Source organism: Panulirus ornatus, chromosome 62 (assembly GCF_036320965.1).
Source record: "Panulirus ornatus isolate Po-2019 chromosome 62, ASM3632096v1, whole genome shotgun sequence".
NCBI classification, from domain to species: domain Eukaryota; kingdom Metazoa; phylum Arthropoda; class Malacostraca; order Decapoda; family Palinuridae; genus Panulirus; species Panulirus ornatus.
The window spans coordinates 15,040,709-15,067,773 of NC_092285.1; the positions used below are offsets into that span (position 1 = coordinate 15,040,709).

At 42.0% G+C, this 27,065-nt stretch overlaps 1 protein-coding gene across 9 annotated transcripts in view; it reads right to left on the reverse strand.

Annotated features, from left to right (window-relative positions):
- Positions 1-3,529: 3,529 nt before the first annotated feature.
- Positions 3,530-27,065, reverse strand: part of Ate1 (arginyltransferase 1) — a 153,924-nt gene continuing 130,388 nt past the window's right edge. For 7 of the 9 annotated variants that reach the window (XM_071656131.1, XM_071656127.1, XM_071656128.1 and 4 more), the window contains 2 exons: positions 17,339-17,591; positions 3,530-4,054 (listed from right to left, as the gene is read on the reverse strand). In XM_071656131.1, coding sequence (XP_071512232.1) covers positions 3,908-4,054; positions 17,339-17,591 — 400 coding nt within the window. In that variant the 3' untranslated portion in view covers positions 3,530-3,907. Of the gene's footprint in view, positions 4,055-17,338; positions 17,592-23,920; positions 23,992-27,065 lie in introns of those variants that run through there. The other 2 variants (XM_071656130.1, XM_071656129.1) reach the window with 2 other exon arrangements.

Below are 27,065 nucleotides of genomic sequence, written 5' to 3' on the forward strand. Positions count from 1 at the left end.
TAAAATGGGAAACAGAAGAAGGAGTCACGCGGGGAGTGTTCATCCTCCTCGAAGGCTCAGAGTGGGGTGCCTAAATGTGTGTGGATGTAACCAAGATGTGAAAAAAGGAGAGATAGGTAGTATGTTTGAGGAAAGGAACCTGGATGTTTTGGCTCTGAGTGAAACGAAGCTCAAGGGTAAAGGGGAAGAGTGGTTTGGAAATGTCTGGGGAGTGAAGTCAGGGGTTAGTGAGAGGACAAGAGCAAGGGAAGGAGTAGCAATACTCCTGAAACAGGAGTTGTGGGAGTATGTGATAGAATGTAAGAAAGTAAATTCTCGATTAATATGGGTAAAATTGAAAGTTGATGGAGAGAGGTGGGTGATTATTGGTGCATATGCACCTGGGCATGAGAAGAAAGATCATGAGAGGCAAGTGTTTTGGGAGCAGCTAAATGAGTGTGTTAGCGGTTTTGATGCACGAGACCGGGTTATAGTGATGGGTGATTTGAATGCAAAGGTGAGTAATGTGGCAGTTGAGGGAATAATTGGTATGCATGGGGTGTTCAGTGTTGTAAATGGAAATGGTGAAGAGCTTGTAGATTTATGTGCTGAAAAAGGACTGATGATTGGGAATACCTGGTTTAAAAAGCGAGATATACATAAGTATACTTATGTAAGTAGGAGAGATGGCCAGAGAGCGTTATTGGATTACGTGTTAATTGACAGGCGTGCGAAAGAGAGACTTTTGGATGTCAATGTGCTGAGAGGTGCAACTGGAGGGATGTCTGATCATTATCTTGTGGAGGCTAAGGTGAAGATTAGTATGGGTTTTCAGAAAAGAAGAGTGAATGTTGGGGTGAAGAGGGTGGTGAGAGTAAGTGAGCTTGGGAAGGAGACCTGTGTGAGGAAGTATCAGGAGAGACTGTGTACAGAATGGAAAAAGGTGAGAACAATGGAAGTAAGGGGAGTGGGGGAGGAATGGGATGTATTTAGGGAATCAGTGATGGATTGCGCAAAAGATGCTTGTGGCATGAGAAGAGTGGGAGGTGGGCTGTTTAGAAAGGGTAGTGAGTGGTGGGATGAAGAAGTAAGAGTATTAGTGAAAGAGAAGAGGGAGGCATTTGGACGATTTTTGCAGGGAAAAAATGCAATTGAGTGGGAGAAGTATAAAAGAAAGAGACAAGAGGTCAAGAGAAAGGTGCAAGAGGTGAAAAAAAGGGCAAATGAGAGTTGGGGTGAGAGACTATCAGTAAATTTTAGGGAGAATAAAAAGATGTTCTGGAAGGAGGTAAATAGGGTGCGTAAGACAAGGGAGCAAATGGGAACTTCAGTGAAGGGCGTAAATGGGGAGGTGATAACAAGTAGTGGTGATGTGAGAAGGAGATGGAATGAGTATTTTGAAGGTTTGTTGAATGTGTCTGATGACAGAGTGGCAGATATAGGGTGTTTTGGTCGAGGTGGTGTGCAAAGTGAGAGGGTTAGGGAAAATGATTTGGTAAACAGAGAAGAGGTAGTAAAAGCTTTGCGGAAGATGAAAGCCGGCAAGGCAGCAGGTTTGGATGGTATTGCAGTGGAATTTATAAAAAAAGGGGGTGACTGTATTGTTGACTGGTTGGTAAGGTTATTTAATGTATGTATGACTCATGGTGAGGTGCCTGAGGATTGGCGGAATGCGTGCATAGTGCCATTGTACAAAGGCAAAGGGGATAAGAGTGAGTGCTCAAATTACAGAGGTATAAGTTTGTTGAGTATTCCTGGTAAATTATATGGGAGGGTATTGATTGAGAGGGTGAAGGCATGTACAGAGCATCAGATTGGGGAAGAGCAGTGTGGTTTCAGAAGTGGTAGAGGATGTGTGGATCAGGTGTTTGCTTTGAAGAATGTATGTGAGAAATACTTAGAAAAGCAAATGGATTTGTATGTAGCATTTATGGATCTGGAGAAGGCATATGATAGAGTTGATAGAGATGCTCTGTGGAAGGTATTAAGAATATATGGTGTGGGAGGCAAGTTGTTAGAAGCAGTGAAAAGTTTTTATCGAGGATGTAAGGCATGTGTTCGTGTAGGAAGAGAGGAAAGTGATTGGTTCTCAGTGAATGTAGGTTTGCGGCAGGGGTGTGTGATGTCTCCATGGTTGTTTAATTTGTTTATGGATGGGGTTGTTAGGGAGGTAAATGCAAGAGTCTTGGAAAGAGGGGCAAGTATGAAGTCTGTTGGGGATGAGAGAGCTTGGGAAGTGAGTCAGTTGTTGTTCGCTGATGATACAGCGCTGGTGGCGGATTCATGTGAGAAACTGCAGAAGCTGGTGACGGAGTTTGGTAAAGTGTGTGGAAGAAGAAAGTTAAGAGTAAATGTGAATAAGAGCAAGGTTATTAGGTACAGTAGGGTTGAGGGTCAAGTCAATTGGGAGGTGAGTTTGAATGGAGAAAAACTGGAGGAAGTGAAGTGTTTTAGATATCTGGGAGTGGATCTGTCAGCGGATGGAACCATGGAAGCAGAAGTGGATCATAGGGTGGGGGAGGGGGCAAAAATTTTGGGAGCCTTGAAAAATGTGTGGAAGTCGAGAACATTATCCCGGAAAGCAAAAATGGGTATGTTTGAAGGAATAGTGGTTCCAACAATGTTGTATGGTTGCGAGGCGTGGGCTATGGATAGAGTTGTGCGCAGGAGGATGGATGTGCTGGAAATGAGATGTTTGAGGACAATGTGTGGTGTGAGGTGGTTTGATCGAGTAAGTAACGTAAGGGTAAGAGAGATGTGTGGAAATAAAAAGAGCGTGGTTGAGAGAGCAGAAGAGGGTGTTTTGAAGTGGTTTGGGCACATGGAGAGAATGAGTGAGGAAAGATTGACCAAGAGGATATATGTGTCGGAGGTGGAGGGAACGAGGAGAAGAGGGAGACCAAATTGGAGGTGGAAAGATGGAGTGAAAAGGATTTTGTGTGATCGGGGCCTGAACATGCAGGAGGGTGAAAGGAGGGCAAGGAATAGAGTGAATTGGAGCGATGTGGTATACAGGGGTTGACGTGCTGTCAGTGGATTGAATCAAGGCATGTGAAGCGTCCGGGGTAAACCATGGAAAGCTGTGTAGGTATGTATATTTGCGTGTGTGGACGTATGTATGTACATGTGTATGGGGGGGGTTGGGCCATTTCTTTCGTCTGTTTCCTTGCGCTACCTCGCAAACGCGGGAGACAGCGACGAGGTATAAAAAAAAAAAAAAAAAAAAAAATAATAAAGAAAAAATTATTTACATCCTAGTCTGAAAATGTATGAATATAGCAATCATCTCATTGGCTAGTGAATATCTGAAGGAGGTAATAAGGAGACTAAAGAAAAAATAAAGTGATAGATTAAAAATGTTTTATAATTTCAGTGGCTGAGTGATGTCAGTCTATTGGGAATTGCCTCTAAATAATAGCATCTTGGTAAAATGCTATGTAACACTCTCATAGTAAAATTAATTATATAGGCACTACAGTGAGTGTCCACATTCATTTTTAACATTTTCTGAATTTGATAAATTGTACAAGGATATAATATCATACAACCATTCAGAAGAAAATTCTTTTAAATAACAAATACAGTACATAGTAACACAGATATATAAAATGTCAAGAAAAAAATCACGACTAGCAGATTTTCCTTTCAAAATAAACAGCCATCAATAAAGTTTTTAGAATATCCTTTATCTTATAAACAACTTTTGCTTCACTATATCCAAGTTAGAACTACACAAAGACATATCCTAAATTATCACGACTCAAACAGAGAAGTATTCTAATCAAGGTATTTATTGATTATGACTATTTGATGATAAAAATAAAAATCATGAATAAAGTGAGCCTTAATATCTTGATTCTTTTTTTTTTCTTTTTTGATAAAAGGTCCTGTATACTCTCATTAATTACACATTAATGTGAAACATAATTCAGCTACGATATAAAAACATGGAATAAGCACTTTTCATTCCAACAAGTACTGCATACTCTTTTATCTCTTCTTCATCATCAACATCTGGGTTGAGTGCATGATACATGCCATACCTAATCAATTCTTGTTCATGTAGTATTGGTATCTGAAAAAGAATTAATCATATATCATTTTTCTCATAATTAATACATAGGTGGAGAAAATTAATCAAATTGTAAACAGGCAGTACAATGCTACTTGTAGGCATGACAGAATCAATGGCATTTTAGAAGGTAAGCACCAAAAGAATACCTTCCTTTGGCCTAAACGAGAGTTTAGTTTTCTAATATGCTGTTTTGACTAATTGTTCTGATGAGTTTGATTCTGCAGCCCAAATTAATGCTTTGCCTTGTGTTGCAGTTTTCATATTTACTGCTGCCTTGGATCAAACAGGTGGTATCATACCTTGCTGATGTAGCCAAAATACTTTTCCTTGACCTTACAGATAATGGGCTTTTCTCTGTGGCAAGTTTTATGGGTAGTAGTTGGTAGGCAGCCAACAACCAGAAAGGTATATTACCAGTATTACCTGTCTGAGTATAAAGACATTTGCTTAGTGAGCCAGCACTTTACTGGTTGTCAAGTTGCACATTCTCTGATCCAGGTAGTTGTCTTTTCTTTCTGCCTCACAAATATGTGGACTACTGGCATTCTGTCCACAAAAATACAATCTCTCCTTGTCAAATGTACGACCTGACAACATTTAACTCCCGCAGCTAATTCATCAAATCTCTAAATTTTCCTGCAGTGAGCGCTATGCACTAGCTAGGCCTACCTTTCGGCAAAATGATAGGAGCATTAGATAGAAGTATAAGTGAATGAAGAGGTTTGGAGAGAGGGGCAAGTATGCAGTCTGTTGTGGATGAGAGGGCTTGAGAAGTGAGTCATCATTTGTTGTTTGCTGATGATACAGCACTGGTGGCTGATTCGAATGAGAAACTGCAGAAGCTGGTGACTGAGTTTGGTAAAAATTGTGAAAGAAGAAAGCTGAGAATAAATGTGAATAAGGGCGAGGGTATTAGGTTCAGTAGGGATAAGGGACAAGTTAATTTGGAGGTAAGCTTGAATGGAGAAAAACTGGAGGAAGCTAAGTATTTTAGATATCTGGGAGTGGATTTACCAGCAAATGGAACCATGGAAACAAAAGTGAGTCACAGGGTGTAGGAGGGGGCGAAGGTTCTGGGAGCGTTGAAGAATGCGTGGAAGGTGAGAATGTTATCTCGGAGAGCAAAAATGGGTATGTTTGAAGGAATAGTGGTTCCAACAATGTTATATAGTTGCGAGGCATGGGCTATAGACAAGGTTGTGCGGAGGAGGGTGGATGTGTTGGAAATGAAAATTTGAGGGTAGTATGTGGTGTGAGGTGGTTTGATCAAGTAAGTAATGAAAGGGTAAGAGAGATGTGTGGTAATAAAAAGAGTGTGGTTGAGAGAGCAGAAGAGGGTGTAATGAAATGGTTTGGTCACATGGAGAGAATGAGTCGAGTAAAGATTGACAATGAGGATATATGTGTCAGAGGTGGAGGGAACAACAAGAAGGGGGAGACCAAACTGGAGGTGGAAGGATGGAATGAAAAAGATTTTGAGCGATCAGGGCCTGAACATACAGGAGGGTGAAAAGTGTGCAAGGAATAGAGTGAATTGGAACCATGTGGTATACTGGGGTCGATGTGCTGTCAATGGATTGAACCAGGGCATGTGAAGCAACTGGGGTAAACCATGGAAAGTTTTGTGGGGCCTGGGTGTGGAAAGGGAGCTGTGGTTTTGGTGCATTACACATGACAGCTACAAATTGAGTGTGGACGAATGTGGCCTTTGTTGTCATTTCCTAGCGCTACCTTGCGCGTGGGGGGAGGGGGGTGCTGTTTCATGTCTGGTGGGGTGGTGATGAAAATGGATGAAGGCAGCAAGTATGAATGTGTACATGTGTATATGTCTGTGTATGTATATGTGCGTATACACTGAAATGTATAGGTACATGTGTGTGTGTGTTTATGTATATGGAAGTATATGTAGGTGGGTTGGGCCATTCTTTCGTCTGTTTCCTTGCACTACCTCGCTAATACGGGAGACAGTGACTAGGTATAATGAATTATTTTTTTATCATACTTTGTTGCTACTTCCAGTGTTAGCGAGGTAGCGCAAGGAAACAAGACGAAAGAATGGCCCAACCCACCCACATACACATGTATATACATACATACCCACATGCACATATACATACCTATACATTTCAACATATACATACTATACATACACATACATATACATATATACACAATGTACATATTCATACTTGCTGCCTTCATCCATTCCCGTCGCCACCCCACCACACATGAAATGGAACGCCCCTCCCCCCTGCATGCGAGGTAACGCTAGGAAAAGACAACAACGGCCACATACGTTCACACTCTATTCCTCACATGCCTTTCATCCTCCTGTATGTTCAGGCCCCAATCGCTCAAAATATTTTTCACTCCATCCTTCCACTTCCAATTTGGTTTCCCCTTCTCCTTGTTCCCTCCACCTCTGACACATATATCCTCTTTGTCAATCTTTCCTCACTCATTCTCTCCACGTAATCAAACCATTTCAATACCTCCTCTTCCGCTCTCTCAATCACACTCTTTTTATTACCACACTACTCTCTTACCCTTTCATTACTTACTCGATCAAACCACCTCACACAACATACTGTCCTTAAACATCTCATTTCCAACACATCCACCCTCCTCCGCACAACCCTATCTATAGCCCACGCATCGCAACCATATAACATTGTTGGAACCACTATTCCTTCATTCCATTTTTGCTCTCCGAGATAGCATTCTCGCCTTCCACACATTCTTCAATGCTCCCAGCACCTTCGCCCCCTCCCCCATCCTGTGACTCACTTCCGCTTCCATGGTTCTATTCGCTGCTAAATCCACTCCCAGGTATCTAAAACATTTCACTTCCTCCAGTTTTTCTCCATTCAAACTTACCTCCCAATTTACATGTCCCTCTACCCTACTGAAACTTGCTCTTATTCACATTTACTCTCAGCTTTCTTCTTTCACACACTTTACCAAACTCAGTCACCAGCCTCTGCAGTTTCTCACCCAAATCAGCCATCAGCGCTGTATCATCAGTGAACAACAACTGACTCACTTCTCAAGCCCTCTCATCGACAACAGACTGCATACTTGCCCCTCTCTCCAAAACTCTTACATTCACCACGCTAACCCCATCCAACAACAAATTAAACAACCATGGAGACATGCTTTTACCCTCTCAATCAATACCCTCCCATATAATTTCCCAGGAACATTCATCAAACTTTATATTTTTTTTTCTTTATCATACTTTGTCGCTGTCTCCCGCGTTTGCGAGGTAGCGCAAGGAAACAGACGAAAGAAATGGCCCAACCCCCCCCAAACACATGTATATACATACGTCCACACACGCAAATATACATACCTACACAGCTTTCCATGGTTTACCCCAGACGCTTCACATGCCTTGATTCAATCCACTGACAGCACGTCAACCCCGGTATACCACATCGCTCCAATTCACTCTATTCCTTGCCCTCCTTTCACCCTCCTGCATGTTCAGGCCCCGATCACACAAAATCTTTTTCACTCCATCTTTCCACCTCAAATTTGGTCTCCCTCTTCTCCTCGTTCCCTCCACCTCCGACACATATATCCTCTTGGTCAATCTTTCCTCACTCATTCTCTCCATGTGCCCAAACCACTTCAAAACACCCTCTTCTGCTCTCTCAACCACGCTCTTTTTATTTCCACACATCTCTCTTACCCTTACGTTACTCACTCGATCAAACCACCTCACACCACACATTGTCCTCAAACATCTCATTTCCAGCACATCCATCCTCCTGCGCACAACTCTATCCATAGCCCACGCCTCGCAACCATACAACATTGTTGGAACCACTATTCCTTCAAACATACCCATTTTTGCTTTCCGAGATAATGTTCTCGACTTCCACACATTCTTCAAGGCTCCCAGAATTTTCGCCCCCTCCCCCACCCTATGATCCACTTCCGCTTCCATGGTTCCATCCGCTGCCAGATCCACTCCCAGATATCTAAAACACTTCACTTCCTCCAGTTTTTCTCCATTCAAACTCACCTCCCAATTGACTTGACCCTCAACCCTACTGCACCTAATAACCTTGCTCTTATTCACATTTACTCATAACTTTCTTCTTTCACACACTTTACCAAACTCAGTCACCAGCTTCTGCAGTTTCTCACATGAATCAGCCACCAGCGCTGTATCATCAGCGAACAACAACTGACTCACTTCCTAAGCTCTCTCATCCCCAACAGACTTCATACTTGCCCCTCTTTCCAAAACTCTTGCATTTACCTCCCTAACAACCCCATCCATAAACAAATTAAACAACCATGGAGACATCACACACCCCTGCCGCAAACCTACATTCACTGAGAACCAATCACTTTCCTCTCTTCCTACACGTACACATGCCTCAAACTTATGCCTCGGTAATTTGAACACTTACCTTAATCCCCTTTGCCTTTGTACAATGGCACTATGCATGCATTCCGCCAATCCTCAGGCACTTCACCATGATCCATACATACAGTGAATATCCTTACCAGCTAATCAACACGGTCACCCCCTTTTATAATAAATTCTATGGCAATACCATCCAACCCCGCCACCTTGCCAGCTTTCATCTTCCAAACCATTCTCCCTGACCTTCTCGCTTTGCACACCAACCCGACCAAAAGACCCTATGTCTGCCACTCTATCATCAAACACATTCAACAGTTCTTCACATTCAACAAATCTTCAAAATACTCTCTCCATCTCCTCACTTCATCACTAGTTATTACCTCTCCATTTGCCCCCTTCACCGACGTTCTCATTTGTTCTCGTTGTGCACGTTATTTACCTCCTTCCATAACATCTTTATTTTTTTTTTTTTGCTTTGTCGTCGTCTCCCACATTTGCGAGGTAGCGCAAGTAAACAGACGAAAGAAATGGCCCAACCCACCCCCATACACATGTATATACATATGTCCACACACGCAAATATACATACCTACACAGCTTTCCATGGTTTACCCCAGACGCTCCACATGCCCTAATTCAATCCACTGACAGCACGTCAACCCCGGTATACCACATCGATCCAATTCACGCTATTCCTTGCCCTCCTTTCACCCTCCTGCATGTTCAGGCCCCGATCACACAAAATCTTTTTCACTCCATCTTTCCACCTCCAATTTGGTCTCCCACTTCTCGTTCCCTCCACCTCCGACACATATATCCTCTTGGTCAATCTTTCCTCACTCATTCTCTCCATGTGCCCAAACCATTTCAAAACACCCTCTTCAGCTCTCTCAACCACGCTCTTTTTATTTCCACACATCTCTCTTACCCTTACGTTACTTACTCGATCAAACCACCTCACACCACACATTGTCCTCAAACATCTCATTTCCAGCACATCCACCCTCCTGCGCACAACTCTATCCATAGCCCACGCCTCACAACCATACAAAATTGTTGGAACCACTATTCCTTCAAACATACCCATTTTTGTTTTCCGAGATAATGTTCTCGACTTCCACACATTCTTCAAGGCTCCCAGGATTTTCGCCCCCTCCCCCACCCTATGATCCACTTCCGCTTCCATGGTTCCATCCGCTGCCAGATCCACTCCCAGATATCTAAAACACTTTACTTCCTCCAGTTTTTCTCCATTCAAACTTACCTCCCTATTGACTTGACCCTCAACCCTACTGTACCTAATAACCTTGCTCTTATTCACATTTACTCTTAACTTTCTTCTTTCACACGCTTTACCAAACTCAGTCACCAGCTTCTGCAGTTTCTCACATGAATCAGCCACCAGCGCTGTATCATCAGCGAACATCTTTATATTCTCCCTAAAATTTGATGATACTCTCTCACCCCAACTCTCATTTGCTCACTTTTTCACTTCTTTCACCTTTCTCTTGACCTCCTGCTGCTTTCTTTTATACCTCTCCCAGTCATTTGCACCTGCAAAAATCATCCAAATGCCTCTCTCTTCTCTTTCACTAACAATCTTACTTCTTCATCCCACCACTCACTAACCTTCCTAATATGCACAACTCCCACCTTTCTCATGCCACATGTATCTTTTGAACAAGCCATCACTGCTTCCCTAAACACATCCCATTCCTCCCCCACTAACCTTACATCATTTGCACTCACCTTTTGCCATTCTACACTCAATCTCTCCTGGTACTTCCTCACACAAGTATCCTTTCCAAGCTCACTTACTCTCACCACTCTCTTCACCCCAACATTCTCTCTTCTTTTCTGAAAACCTCTACAAACCTTCGCCTTCGCCTCCACAAGTGATCAGACATTCCTCCAGCTGCCCCCTCAGGACACCAACATCCAAAAGTCTCTCTTTTACACACCTATCAATTAACACATAAAACAATAAGGCCCTCTGACCATCTCTCCTACTAACATATGTATAATTATGTATATCTCTCTTTTTAAACCAGGTATTCCCAATCATCAGTCCTTTCTCAGCACACAAATCCACAAGCTCTTCACCATTTCCATTTACAACACTGAACACCCTATGCACTAGAATTATACCCTCAACTGCCACATTACTCACCGCATTCAAATCACCCATCACTAAAAACCCAGTCTCATGTGTCAAAGCTGCTAACACACTCACTCAAATGCTCCCAAAACACTTGCCTCTCATGATCTTTCTTCTCATTACCAGGTGCACAGACAGCAATAATCACCCATCTTTCTCCATCCACTTTCAGTTTTACCCACATCAATCTAGAATTTACCTTCTTACACCCTTATCACATACTCCCACCACTCCTGTTTCAGGAGTAGTGCTACTCCTTCCTTTGCTCTTGTCGTCTTACCAACCCCTGACTTTAGTCCCAAGACTTTCCCAAACCACTCTTCCCCTTTACCCTTGAGCTTTGTTTCACTCAGAGCCAAAACATCCAGGTTCCTTTCCTCAAACATACTACATATCTCCTTTTTTCTCATCTTGGTTACATCCACACACATTCAGGCACCCAAATCTGAGCCTTTGAGGAGGATGAGCACTCCCCACATGACTCCTTCTGTTTACCCTTTCACTGGGGGGGGGGGGCAGTCCCCTGCTCCCATCCCCTTTGGTTGCCTTCTATGACACATGAGGAATATGTGGGAAGTATTCTTTCTCCCCTATCCCTATGGATAAAAGTTGATAGATGTAGTAGGTAGAAAGATTAGGTAGAAGTAGTAGGTGGGAGCATTAGATAGAAGCAGTCATTAGGAGCATTAGGTAGGAACCTCTGCAAAAACTGTGCTAGACTTGCCCTCTGCCTGTGGCTTGTTAAGGGTGAGGCATAAAGGCTAAGAACCAGCACCGAGTTCTTTAGTTATCGAGACTCTGTTGCCATGGCCACCCTTTTGAGGGAGTTCCAATTGGAACAGGTATCAGAGATATAGACAGATTAGATAGTCAAATAAATGACAACAGCGAATGCAGCTCAGACTGGAAAACTTAGCCTCAAAAAGAGCAAGTTTCCAGCTCATTCACCTCCATTTACAAACTAGCAGTAATTCCACTCAACATTATTTTCATGTTAGCTTACAGGCTACAGATATTGTAAAAGGAGGAAGAAAAGGCAGAAGTTTAGTCATGATAAGTAAATTTTCAGAAGAAAGCTGGTTTTGCTGAATAACTTTTAACTTCACGATGTGGGGAGTAGACAGAACCTATGCGTCAGCAGGCATGTCTAGTAAAAGGAGCCAGACCCTATTAGCACAAATCCCAATTACTGAAACAAGAATTTGTTCTACCATATAAAAATCTGTGGTCCTGGGATTTAAAACCCTTTTAATGATAAAATAAAATATCTGCACTTGAGGTCTGCTATATGGCAATTATCAAAATTGGTAATGTATCTAAAAGCCACCTTCTGCCAGAGATGCCCATCAATCTCTCCTACTGCACCAAGCCACATGTATTGGGTGAAGTTAGAAAAATGAACAAAGCAGAAAATATTATCCATCACGAGATAAGAAGACAAGCCCAAAGTCAAAACTCACTTTCTTGTGATGATCATATTATTACACCCTCTTGAAAGGAAAGTCAATGGGGTGGAGATGACATAGTTTTCCTGGGTAATTACTCCTATCTTTCATCCTTCAATCACTAAATTTCATACTAAAAACATTGATTTTGTAGTAGGTCTTCCCTCTTTTATCATTTATTTCATTTATTTACTATATATCATGTCATTTATTACATATATTATTCATTACATCAGATTGGGGAAGAACAGTGTGGTTTCAGAAGTGGTAGAGGATGTGTGGATCAGGTGTTTGCTTTGAGGAATGTATGTGAGAAATACTTAGAAAAGCAAATGGATTTGTTTGTAGCATTTATGGATCTGGAGAAGGCATATGATAGAGTTGATAGAGATGCTCTGCGGAAGGTACTAAGAACACATGGTGTGGGAGGCAAGTTGTTAGAAGCAGTGAAAAGTTTTTATCGAGGATGTAAGGCATGTGTACGTATAGGAAGATTTACTTCCGCTTCCATGGTTCCATCCGCTGCCAGATCCACTCCCAGATACCTAAAACACTTTACTTCCTCCAGTTTTTCTCCATTCAAACTTACCTCCCAATTGACTTGACCCTCAACCCTACTGTACCTAATAACCTTGCTCTTATTCACATTTACTCTTAACTTTCTTCTTTCACACACTTTACCAAACAAAGTCACCAGCTTCTGCAGTTTCTCACATGAATCAGCCACCAGCGCTGTATCATCAGCGAACAACAACTGACTCACTTCCCAAGCTCTCTCATCCCCAACAAACTGCATACTTGCCCCTCTTTCCAAAACTCTTGCATTCACCTCCCTAACAACCCCATCCATAAACAAATTAAACAACCATGGAGACATCACACACCCCTGCTGCAAACCTACATTCACTGAGAACCAATCACTTTCCTCTCTTCCTTCACGTACACATGCCTTACATCCTCAATAAAAACTTTTCACTGCTTCTAACAACTTGCCTCCCACACCATATATTCTTAGTACCTTCCACAGAGCATCTCTATCAACTCTATCATAAGTCTTCTCCAGATCCATAAATGCTACATACAAATCCATTTGCTTTTCTAAGTATTTCTCACATACATTCTTCAAAGCAAACACCTGATCCACACATCCTCTACCACTTCTGAAACCACACTGCTCTTCCCCAATCTGATGCTCTGTACATGCCTTCACACTCTCAATCAATACCCTCCCATATAATTTACCAGGAATACTCAACAAACTTATACCTCTGTAATTTGAGCACTCACTCTTATCCCCTTTGCCTTTGTACAATGGCACTATGCAAGCATTCCGCCAATCCTCAGGCACCTCACCATGAATCATACATACATTAAATAACCTTACCAACCAGTCAACAATACAGTCACCCCCTTTTTTAATAAATTCCACTGCAATACCATCCAAACCTGCTGCCTTGCCGGCTTTCATCTTCTGCAAAGCTTTTACTATCTCCTCTCTGTTTACCAAATCATTTTCCCTAACCCTCTCACTTTGCACACCACCTCAACCAAAACACCCTATATCTGCCACTCTATCATCAAACACATTCAACAAACCTTCAAAATATTCACTCCATCTCCTCACATCACCACTACTTGTTATCACCTCCCCATTAGCCCCCTTCACTGAAGTTCCCATTTGCTCCCTTGTCTTACGCACTTTATTTACAAAGGACAAACGAGGTAAGGGGAGTGGGGGAGGAATGGGATGTATTTAGGGAAGCAGTGATGGCTTGCGCAAAAGATGCTTGTGGCATGAAAGCATAGGAGGTGGGTTGATTAGAAAGGGTAGTGAGTGGTGGGATGAAGAAGTAAGATTATTAGTGAAAGAGAAGAGAGAGGCATTTGGATGATTTTTGCAGGGAAAAAATGCAAATAAGTGGGAGATGTATAAAAGAAAGAGGCAGGAGGTCAAGAGAAAGGTGCAAGAGGTGAAACAGAGGGCAAATGAGAGTTGGGGTGAGAGAGTATCATTAAATTTTAGGGAGAATAAAAAGATGTTCTGGAAGGAGGTAAATAAAGTGCGTAAGACATACACACTTACATGTGCATATACATACATATCAACATATACACATATACATATATACACAAGTATATATTCACACTTGCTTGCCTTTATCTATTCCCAGCACTACCCTGCCGCACAGGAAACAGCATCGTCATCCTGTGTCAGTGAGGCAGTGCCAAGTAACAGATGAAAAAATGCCTCTTATCCCTGTAAATTTGTTTGTCTGCTGTTCCTGCAAATGCCTTTTTCATTCCTGTTCACCTTCTACTCCAGTAAGGTAACACCAGGAATAAACAAACAAAAGTCCTCATTTGCTCACATTCATTCATTAGCTGTCATGTGTAATGCACCAAAACTACAACCCCCTATCCACAAACTAACCCCACAGAACTTTCCATAGTTTCCCCCACCTACTTCACATGCCTGGTACAGTCCATTGACAGTATGTTGCCCATTGTATACCATGTATACTACATCAATTCACTCTATCCCATGGGTGGCTTTCATCCTCCTGCATGTTCAGGCTCTGGGCACTTAAAATCTTATTCACTCCATACCTCCATCTCCAGTTTGGTCTTCCCTTCTCCTTGTCCCCTAATGCACCTACTGCACCAAAATCACAGCTCCTTATCAACAACACAACCCTACTTATATTTCCATGATTCCCCCCAGCTGCTTCATGTGCCTTGTTCAGTGCAATGACAGTATGTTGCCCACTGTATACCACATCACTTCAAATCACTCTATCCAATGCACAGCTTTCATCTCCCTCCATCTTCAGGCTCCAAGCACTCAAAACCTTATTCACTCCAATCTTCAATTCCCAATTCAATCCTCCCCTTCTCCTTGTCCCCTTCACTGTTAACATATATATATCAACTTTGTCAACCTCTCCTCACTTACTCTCTCCATAGATCCAAACCATCTCAGCACACCCTTTTCGGCTCTTTTAACCATATTCTTCTTATTACCACACCTCTCTCACTCTATCATTTCTTACTCTTTATCAACTTTCCTTGCACCAAATTTTACCCTCAAAACATTTCATTTCCAACACATTCAGCCTCTTCTGTACATCCTTATATATAGCCCATGCATTGTCTGTACATGTGTTACTTTATCAAAAATAAAAGTTATAAGGTTAGGAATCTCTTATATAAAAGGGAGGAAAAATAATGAAGGGATTTAACCCTTCAAAATGCAGCTCATCTCAAATGATTCCCTCAAACAAAAAAATATATCCTTGCATAACATAATACCTATGAGTGAAATCCTAACGAGGCAGTATACTTTTCTCTATACTGGTGTAACTGCATTGTGAATCGGCAGTATTAAGGGAAATAGGCAGGTGGTCAGGATGTAAATGTGCTAAGAAGAGCAGCTAGTGGGATGTCTGCCCACTGTCTTGTGAAAGCACAGATGAAAATATGTAGAGGTTTTCAAAAAAGAGGAAACAAAATTCTTGAGAAGAGTGTGTTGGGAGTAAGTGAGCTTGAAAAAACACGTGTGAAGAAATACTGGGAGAGAATGAGTGTAGAATGGCAAGAGGTGAGTATAAATGAAGCATGGGGAAAGGGTCAGGAATGGAAGGAATTTACAGGACTGGTATGTGTGAGAGATGCATGTGGCATGCAAAAGGCAGGAAATGGGCAGATTAGAAAGGGTAGTGAGTGGTGGAATGAAAAAGTTGCTAGTGAAAAAGAAAAAGAGAGGCATTTAAGTGGTACCTACAGAGGAGGAGTTATAGGAAAATAAGTCTTGTAAGTTATTAAGTTTCAGTACTCTGCTGCCAGTGAGAGGGAGGGCTCAGGTAGCAGAGTAATGGCCCCTCCCACAACCTCGGCAAATATAAGGCATATGCCTCTGACTACACTACATTGTGAGATTACCACCAGTGAGAGGGAGGGCTCAGGTGGTAGTAAACTGGTCCCTCCCAGTACCCCAGCAAACTCAAGGATCATCCCGTCCTCTAACTTGGAGCAACCCATTAGGTAGTAGGTTGTTGACAACAGCAGCCCAGGATGGTATTACCAACCTGACTGAGGAGCATTAAAATGGTGCTCGGAACCTTCTTACACTCTCCATGTCAGGATTGCTGTCTTACTTTCTGTCTCATCGAAATGTGACTACCAGGCTAGTCCTACCATCTTCTTACAAGCAACACAAATGTACTCAAACCTTGCTTATTATTATTTTCTTTCACTCATGTACTCTTGCCAATTTCTGTCCACTCAAACATTTATAAGTTTCATCATGACAGAATCCATCAAATCTACGGCCCCTAGTCCCTAACGTCATGGGTTGCTAAGGATCTCCAGGTTTCTGGCTGACTCTACTGCCAACAAGAGGGAAGGTTCTGGGAGTAGTTGTACCGGCCCCAACCATAACCTTTCCCTCTCTGTTAGACCTTCCTCTTTTCCTATTCACTATACCAACATACGTGGTCTCTCTACCAACCTCTCCTCAGCTGAACACCATCTGTCTAGTACCTCTCCTAATATCTAACTTCTCTCTGAGACACAGTTGTCTAATGATGTTCTCACTAGTCCCTTTTTCATAACTATTTATAACCTCCACTCAAGATTTCAGTTCAAAGGTGATGTTTGCTTATTCCATCAACACACCTGTTGTATGCCTCAAGGACCTTGAGTCCCCAAACTTTGATGTTATGTGGCTCAAGGTCTGTTTCCCTACTACCACATTTTTCCTGTTTTGCCTATTGCTCCCCTAATTCTACCAATTTTACTTCCTTCTTCAACAATCAAAACTCCTGCCATGAGACTGTGACAAGGAAGATGAAGAGCCTAGGGAAGCCACAGAAAGGTTTGTAAGACTTGGTTGTGGATAGGGGACTCTGGTTTAGGTGTATTATACATTACAACAAGAGGGGATGTGAGCAAATGAAACCAGTGTTCCTCTGTTCCTGGCACTACCTCCAGCAACTTACCTTGAGCCATACACACTGAAAATCCTGACTAACCAGTCAAAACCACTGTCAAATGCAGTCCCATTAAGTCAGCTGCTTTCCCACACTTCATCTTATGCATGGCTTTCAGCAACTCTTTTCATTGATCCAATTTCTATGATTCTCTTGCTCCACGTACCTTCATATCTCAAACGCCCTACTTCTGCTAACCTATCATTCAACACACTTAACAGTCTTTCAAAATGCTAACTCTATCTCCTCTTCTTTGCTTGTTACCACTTCCAGACACAGGAGGTGTATGTGTGTGTGTAAATCAATCCTTACTTTGCTTAAGTCCACCTGACCATCTTCATCAGTAGCAGACAAATCTTCATTTAGTCTTGAATATTTTGATTCTTCTAATTTGGGTACACAGTCTTCAATAGGAACCCAAACATATGTCTCAGGACATAAGAGAAAGGAAGGGGTGTACTTGCCCTTATAGCGCATTTTGGGGCATGAATGAATGTAGAAACCCATGTAATACCACCTCAGAGATGACACCCTACGTTGCAATTCCCGTGTTAATGCTAATTCTCTGAAAATAAAGAAATTATTTTACAAACTTTTAAAATGATTATTTCACTGATAACAAGAACAGGCCTGACAGTTCATGCTGCTTGACAGAAATGTCAAACTAGTTTACAAATAAGTACTATTATGTTCATCAAAAGTAAGGATCCTTTCCAAAACTAAAGTCATGCTGTAGTACTTCTAATACAGTCATAACCATAATAGTTAATACAAAGTCAATCATAAAATGTTCTTATAATCTTGTAGAAATTCCTTAGATGATACACTTAACATTTCAGTTGCTAAATGATATAACTGAAAGCTGACTCCTTAATCCACTCACTTTCATTAATCCGAACTTTTAAAATTGAAAAACCCTCCAAATCCATACTCCAGAGCATTCAAGATAACTACTAACATGGATCATGAGTTTCTCAAGCTGGCAGCTATGTATACCACACAGTGTCAAAATACATGCCATATGCCATTGTTCTTGCTGTCTGAATGCATGGATATAAAGATACATACTTGTCTCAGTTATATGTGATACTTTCATAAATTCTACCCTTATGATGGCATCCAAAAAGTATATGAGTGATATGACTAGTTGTGTTTGTAAAGAAGCAGACTACAATGACCATTAAGAGGATATCTTACAAAAATTAGATATTAGTGTGTCTGCATATTCCTAGCATTCAATAAGTGTGACTGAGCCATGACATTTTCATTTTTCTCTACAATGTTCTTGAAGTTGATAAGAGAGAGATGGGTGATTATTGGTGCATATGCACCTGGACATGAGAAGAAAGATCATGAGAGGCAATTGTTTTGGGAGCAGCTGAGTGAGTGTGTTAGTAGTTTTGATGCAAGAGACCAGGATATAGTGATGGGTGATTTGAATGCAAAGGTGAGTAATGTGGCAGTTGAGGGAATAATTGGTGTACATGGGGTGTTCAGTGTTGTAAATGGAAATGGTGAAGAGCTTGTAGATTTATGTGCTGAAAAAGAACTCGTGATTGGGAATACCAGTTTAAAAAGAGAGATATACATAAGTATACGTAAGTAGGAGAGATGGCCAGAGAGCGTTATTGGATTACGTGTTAATTGATAGGCACACGAAAGAGAGACTCTTGGATGTTAATGTGCTGAGAGGTGCAACTGGAGGGATGTCTGATCATTATCTTGTGGAGGCAAGGGTGAAGATTTGTAGAGGTTTTCAGAAGAGAAGAGAGAATGTTGGGGTGAAAAGAGTGGTGAGAGTAAGTGAGCTTGGGAAGGAGACTTGTGTGAGGAAATACCATGGGAGACTGAGTACATAATGGAAAAAGGTGAGAACTAAGGAGGTAAGGGGAATAGGGGAGGAATGAGATGTATTTAGGGAAGCAGTGATGGCTTGCGCAAAAGATGATCGTGGCATGAGAAGCGTGGGAGGTGAGCAGATTAGAAAGGGTAGTGAGTGGTGGGATGAAGTAGTAAGATTATTAGTGAAAGAGAAGAGAGAGGCATTTGGACGATTTTTGCAGGAAAATAATGCAAATGACTGGGAGATGTATAAAAGAAAGAGGCAGGAGGTCAAGAGAAAGGTGCAAGAGGTGAAAAAGAGGGCAAATGAGAGTTGGGGTGTGAGAGTATCATTAAATTTTAGGGAGAATAAAAAGATGTTTTGGAAGGAAGTAAACAAAGTATGTAAGCAAGGGAGCAAATGGGAACTTCAGTGAAGAGGGCTAATGGGGAGGTGATAACAAGTAATGGTGATGTGAGGAGATGGAGTGAGTATTTTGAAGGTTTGTTGAACGTGTTTGCTGATAGAGTGGCAGATATAGGGTGTTTTGGTCGAGGTGGTGTGCACAGTGAGAGGGTTAGGGAGAATGATTTGGTAAACAGAGAAGAGGTAGTAAAAGCTCTGCAGAAGATGAAAGCCAGCAAGGCAGTGGGTTTGGATGATATTGCAGTAGAATTTATTAAAAAAGGGGGTGATTGTATTGTTGACTGGTTGGTAAGGTTATTTAATGTATATATATGTGTTTGATGATAGAGTGGCAGATATAGGGTGTTTTGGTCGAGGTGGTGTGCAAAGTGCGAGGGTTAGGGAAAATGATTTGGTAAACAGAGAAGAGGTAGTAAAAGCTTTGCGGAAGATGAAAGCCGGCAAGGCAGCAGGTTTGGATGGTATTGCAGTGGAATTTATTAAAAAAGGGGGTGACTGTATTGTTGACTGGTTGGTAAGGTTATTTAATGTATGTATGACTCATGGTGAGGTGCCTGAGGATTGGCGGAATGCGTGCATAGTGCCATTGTACAAAGGCAAAGGGGATAAGAGTGAGTGCTCAAATTACAGAGGTATAAGGTATAAGTTTGTTGAGTATTCCTGGCAAATTATATGGGAGGGTATTGATTGAGAGGGTGAAGGCATGTACAGAGCATCAGATTGGGGAAGAGCAGTGTGGTTTCAGAAGTGGTAGAGGATGTGTGGATCAGGTGTTTGCTTTGAAGAATGTATGTGAGAAATACTTAGAAAAGCAAATGGATTTGTATGTAGCATTTATGGATCTGGAGAAGGCATATGATAGAGTTGATAGAGATGCTCTGTGGAAGGTATTAAGAATATATGGTGTGGGAGGCAAGTTGTTAGAAGCAGTGAAAAGTTTTTATCGAGGATGTAAGGCATGTGTACGTGTAGGAAGAGAGGAAAGTGATTGGTTCTCAGTGAATGTAGGTTTGCGGCAGGGGTGTGTGATGTCTCCATGGTTGTTTAATTTGTTTATGGATGGGGTTGTTAGGGAGGTGAATGCAAGAGTTTTGGAAAGAGGGGCAAGTATGAAGTCTGTTGGGGATGAGAGAGCTTGGGAAGTGAGTCAGTTGTTGTTCGCTGATGATACAGCGCTGGTGGCTGATTCATGTGAGAAACTGCAGAAGCTGGTGACTGAGTTTGGTAAAGTGTGTGAAAGAAGAAAGTTAAGAGTAAATGTGAATAAGAGCAAGGTTATTAGGTACAGTAGGGTTGAGGGTCAAGTCAATTGGGAGGTGAGTTTGAATGGAGAAAAACTGGAGGAAGTGAAGTGTTTTAGATATCTGGGAGTGGATCTGGCAGCGGATGGAAACATGGAAGGGGAAGTGGATCATAGGGTGGGGGAGGGGGCGAAAATTCTGGGAGCCTTGAAGAATGTGTGGAAGTCGAGAACATTATCTCGGAAAGCAAAAATGGGTATGTTTGAAGGAATAGTGGTTCCAACAATGTTGTATGGTTGCGAGGCGTGGACTATGGATAGAGTTGTGCGCAGGAGGATGGATGTGCTGGAAATGAGATGTTTGAGGACAATGTGTGGTGTGAGGTGGTTTGATCGAGTAAGTAACGTAAGGGTAAGAGAGATGTGTGGAAATAAAAAGAGTGTGGTTGAGAGAGCAGAAGAGGGTGTTTTGAAATGGTTTGGTCACATGGAGAGAATGAGTGAGGAAAGATTGACCAAGAGGATATATGTGTCGGAGGTGGAGGGAACGAGGAGAAGAGGGAGACCAAATTGGAGGTGGAAAGATGGAGTGAAAAAGATTTTGTGTGATCGGGACCTGAACATGCAGGAGGGTGAAAGGAGGGTAAGGAATAGAGTGAATTGGAGCGATGTGGTATACCGGGGTTGACGTGCTGTCAGTGGATTGAATCAAGGCATGTGAAGCGTCTGGGGTAAACCATGGAAAGCTGTGTAGGTATGTATATTTGCGTGTGTGGACGTATGTATATACATGTGTATGGGGGTGGGTTGGGCCATTTCTTTCGTCTGTTTCTTTGCGCTACCTCGCAAATGCGGGAGATAGCGACAAAGCAAAGAAAAAAAAAAAAAAAAATATGTCTCATGGTGAGGTGCCTGAGGATTGGCAGAATGCTTGCATAGTGCCATTGTACAAAGGCAAAGGGGATAAAAGTGAGAGTTCAAATTACAGAGGTATAAGTTTGTTGAGTATTCCTGGTAAATTATATGGGAGGGAATTGATTGCGAGGGTGAAGGAATGTACAGAGCATCAGATTGGGGAAGAGCAGTGTGGTTTCAGAAGTGGTAGAGGATGTGTGGATCAGGTGTTTGCTTTGAAGAATGTATGCGAGAAATACTTAGAAAAGCAAATGGATTTGTATGTAGCATTTATGGATCTGGAGAATGCATATGATAGAGTTGATAGAGATGCTCTGTGGAATGTATTAAGAATATATGGCATGGGAGGCAAGTTGTTAGAAGCAGTGAAAAGTTTTTATCGAGGATGTAAGGCATGTGTACGTGGTTCTCAGTGAATGTAGGTTTGCGGCAGAGGTGTGAGATGTCTCTATGGTTGTTTAATTTGTTCATGGATGGGGTTGTTAGGAGGTGAATGCAAGAGTTTTAGAAAGATGGGCAAGTATGCAGTCTGCTGTGGATGAGAGCGCTGGGAAGTGAGTCAGTTGTTGTTCGCTGATGATACAGCGCTGGTGGCTGATTCGTGAGAGAAACTGCAGAAGCTGGTGACTGAGTTTGGTAGAGTGTGTGAAAGAAGAGAGCCGAGAGTAATTGTGAATAAGAACAAGGTTATTAGGTACAGTAGGGTTGAGGGACAAGTCAATAGGGAGGTAAGTTTGAATGGAGAAAAACTGGAGGAAGTGAAGTGTTTTAGATATCTGGGAGTGGATTTGGCAGCAGATGGAATCATGGAAGTGGAAGTGAATCATAGGGTGGGGGAGGGGGTGAAAGTTCTGGGAGCATTGAAGAATGTGTGGAAGTCTACAACATTATCTTGGAAAGCAAAAATGGGTATGTTTGAAGGAATAGTGGCTCCAACAATGTTATATGGTTGTGAGGCATGGGCTATGGATAGAGTTGTGTGGGGGAGGGAGGATGTGCTGGAAATGAGATGTTTGAGGACAATATGTGGTGTGAGGTGGTTTGATCGAGTAAGTAATAATACAGTAAGAGAGTTGTGTGGTAATTAAATGAGTGAGGTTGAGAGAGCAGAAGAGGGTGTTTTGAAATGGTTTGGTCACATGGAGAGAATGAGTGAGGGAAGATTGACCAAGAGGATGTAAGTGTCAGAGGTGGAGGGAACGAGGAGAAGTGGGAGACCAAATTGGAGGTGGACGGATGGAGTAAAAAAGATTTTGAGTGATCGGGGCCTGAACATGCAGGAGGGTGAAAGGCGTGCAAGGAATAGAGTGAATTGGAAAGATGTGGTATACCGGGGTCGACGTGCTGTTAATGGATTGAACCAGGGAATGTGAAGCATCTGGGGTAAACCATGGAAAGTTCTGTGGGGCCTGGATGTGGAAAGGGAGCTGTGGTTTTGGTGCATTATCACATGACAGCTAGAGACCGAGTGTGAACGAATGTGGCCTTTGTTGTCTTTTCCTAACGCTATCTCGCACACATTTGGGGGAGGGGGTTGTTATTTCATGTGTGGCGGGGTGGCGATGGGAATGAATAAGGGCAGACAGTATGAATTATTTACATGTGTAAATATGTATATGTCTGTGTGTGTATATATGTATACGTTGAGATGTATAGGTACGTATATTTGCGTGTGTGGACATGTATGTATATACATGTGTATGTGGGTGGGGTGGGCCATTTCTTTCGTCTGTTTCCTTGCGCTACCTCGCTAACGCAGGAGACAGCGACAAAGCAAAATAAATAAATAAAATATATATCTTTCAGTTATAAAAAATGCAGTACCAAATCAATTAACAAATGAAACTCTTCATATGTAGATGGGAAATTCAACTTGACCAAAATCTGCTACAAATGCAGCACTCTCTGTTGTAGCCAGTGACTTAGATTCAACTTATATTTTCCTTAAGTGACAAAGACAATCAAATGTAAGAACTTCACAGGAAGAAGTATTAAATGATACTTTCTACATACTGTACTGTAAAGATTCCTTTCACATAAGGTTTCAAGGGTATTATCATTATCAGAAAAAAAAAAGATTTCTGAAGAATGAAATGCTGTTTTTCTCTGAGGTAGTCTATGAGATGTGAGAGATTTTCAAAGATCCCTGAGAATTAGAAACTTCTAACCCACAACCTCTGGTGAGGTGTATGCACTTTCTTGCCTCACTTACTACTTCTCAATAGTTGTAGCTTTTCAACCCCCATCCCCACTCACCACCAATTATCAACATCTATATGGAGATGACGTCATCCCCTTCCCAGGTGATCTATCGGTCACACCAGTTGCCTCAAAAGTCTAAGAACATGGGCATCACCATAACTGTGGTTATCATCAGTTAGAAGCAAGGTTTTTCAAATGAGAGGGGAAGGTTGGCAAGGATATAGCAACTCACAACATTGCATAGGGGACACCGCCACAGAAAGAAGAATTTTCAATCTTCAAAGCTCACCTTTCTCTCTAAGGACAATCTGGATGTGAGTGAATGAGGCCATTTCTTCGTCTGTTCCTTGCTCTACCTCACTAACACGAAATATGGAGAGCATGTATGAAAAGAAAAGATAAAATAAGTATTTCTAAATAAATATTTATTCATTCATCATACTTAACTGCCATCTCCCACATCAATGAGGTAGCACAAGGAAACAGACAAGGAATGGCCCAACCCACCCACATACACATGTACACAAATAAACACCCATATATGCACATGCATATACATTTCAATGTATAAATACATATACAAACATATACATATATACACATGTACATATTCCTACTTGCTGCCTTAATCCATTCCCATCGCCACCCCGCCAAACATGAAATAGCATCCCCCTCCAGGAAAAGACAAAAAAAAAAGGTCACATTCGTTCACACTCAGTCTCTAGCTGTCATGTGTAATGCACCAAAACCAGAGCTCCCTTTCCAAATCTAGGCCCTACAGACCTTTCCATGGTTTAGCCCAGTTGCTTCACATGCCCTGGTTCAATCTATTGAAAGCAAATTGACCCCGGTATACTACATCGTTCCAATTCACTCTAATCATTGCACACCTTCCACCTCCAGTATGGTCTCCTGCTTCTCCTTGTTCCCTCCACCTCTGACACATATACCTCTTTATCAATCTTTCCTCACTCATTCTCTCCATGTGTCCAAACCATTTCAACACATCCTCTTCTATTGTTGATAAAATTTGTAAAATGATAAGTTTATGAACACTCGTTGTCTGTCTTGGACAATTGCATGTTTACCAAATGGTGTCCTAGCTTCGATGTATATCAACTGACTGTTATATTTCTCTTTTGTGTCTCCCCTGATGATGTGATTATTACACAAAAGTGCACTTGGGAACTTATCGTGTTTCATTTTCCCTGTGGACTCATAGTAATATCTTGATCATGCGCAAAATTGTGATCCTTTCCAATATGTATATTTATTTATTTATTTATTTTGCTTTGTCGCTGTCTCCCGCGTTTGCGAGGTAGCGAAAGGAAAGAGACAAAAGAATGCCAAAACCCACCCACATACACATGTATATACATACACATCCACACACACAATATATACATACCTATACATCTCAACGTATACATATATATATATACACACTCAGACATATACATATATACACATGCACATAATTCATTCTGTCTGCCTTATTCATTCCCATCGCCACTCCGCCACACATGAATATAACCACCCCTCCCCCCAAATGTGTGTGAGGTAGCACTAGGAAAAGACAACAAAGGCCACATTCGTTCAAAATCAGTCTCCAGCTGTCATGTAATAATGCGCAAAACCACAGCACCCTTTCCACATCCAGGCCCCACACAACTTTCCATAGTTTACCCCATACGCTTCACATGCCCTGCTTCAATCCATTGACAGCAAGTCAACGCTGGTATACCACATCGTTCCAATTCACTCTATTCCTTGCACGCCTTTCACCCTCCTGCATGTTCAGGCCCCAATCACTCAAAATCTTTTTCACTCCATCTTTCCACCTCCAATTTGGTCTCCCACTTCTCCTCGTTCCCTCCACCTCTGACACATATATCCTCTTAGTCAATCTTTCCTCACTCATTCTCTCCATTTGACCAACCATTTCAACACACCCTCTTCTGCTCTCTCAACCACACTCTTTTTATTGCCACACATCTCTCTTAACCTATTATTACTTACTCGATCAAACCACCTCGCACCACATATTGTCCTCAAACATCTCATTTCCATTACATCCACCCTCCTCCGCACAACTCTATCCATAGCCCATGCCTCGCAACCATATAACATTGTTGGAACCACTATTCCTTCAAACATACCCATTTTTGCTTTCTGAGATAATGTTCTTGACTTCCACAAATTCTTCAACGCTCCCAGAACTTTCGCCCCATCTCCCACCCTATGAGTCACTTCTGCTTCCATGGTTCCATCCGCTCCCAAATCCATTCCTAGATATCTAAAACACTCCACTTCCTCCAGTTTTTTCCATTCAAATTTACCTCTCAATTGACTTGTCCCTCAACCCTACTGTACCTAATAACCTTGCTCTTATTCACATTTACTCTAAGCTTTCTTCTTTCACACTTTACCAAACTCAGTCAAAAGCTTCTGCAATTTCTCACACGAATCAGCCACCAGTGCTGTATCATCAGCGAACAACAACTGGCTCACTTGATAAGCTCTCTCATCCACAACAGACTGCATACTTGCCCCTCTTTCCAAAACTCTTGCATTCACCTCCCTAACAACCCCATCCATAAAAAAATTAGACAACCATGGAGACATCACACATCCCTGCTGCAAACCTACATTCACTGAGAACCAATCACTTTCCTCTCTTCCTACACGTACACATGCATTTATATACTTTTTTTTTTTTTTTTTTGCTTTGTCGCTGTCTCCCACGTTTGCGAGGTAGCGCAAGGAAACAGACGAAAGAAATGGCCCAACCCACCCCCATACACATGTATATACATACGTCCACACACGCAAATATACATACCTACAAAGCTTTCCATGGTTTACCCCAGACGCTTCACATGCCCTGATTCAATCCACTGACAGCACGTCAACCCCGGTATACCACATCGCTCCAATTCACTCTATTCCTTGCCCTCCTTTCACCCTCCTGCATGTTCAGGCCCCGATCACACAAAATCTTCTTCACTCCATCTTTCCACCTCCAATTTGGTCTCCCTCTTCTCCTCGTTCCCTCCACCTCCGACACATATATCCTCTTGGTCAATCTTTCCTCATTCTGTCCATGTGCCCAAACCATTTCAAAACACCCTCTTCTGCTCTCTCAACCACGCTCTTTTTATTTCCACACATCTCTCTTACCCTTACGTTACTTACTCGATCAAACCACCTCACACCACACATTGTCCTCAAACATCTCATTTCCAGCACATCCATCCGCCTGCGCACCACTCTATCCATAGCCCACGCCTCGCAACCATACAACATTGTTGGAACCACTATTCCTTCAAACATACCCATTTTTGCTTTCCGAGATAATGTTCTCGACTTCCACACATTCTTCAAGGCTCCCAGAATTTTCGCCCCCTCCCCCACCCTATGATCCACTTCCGCTT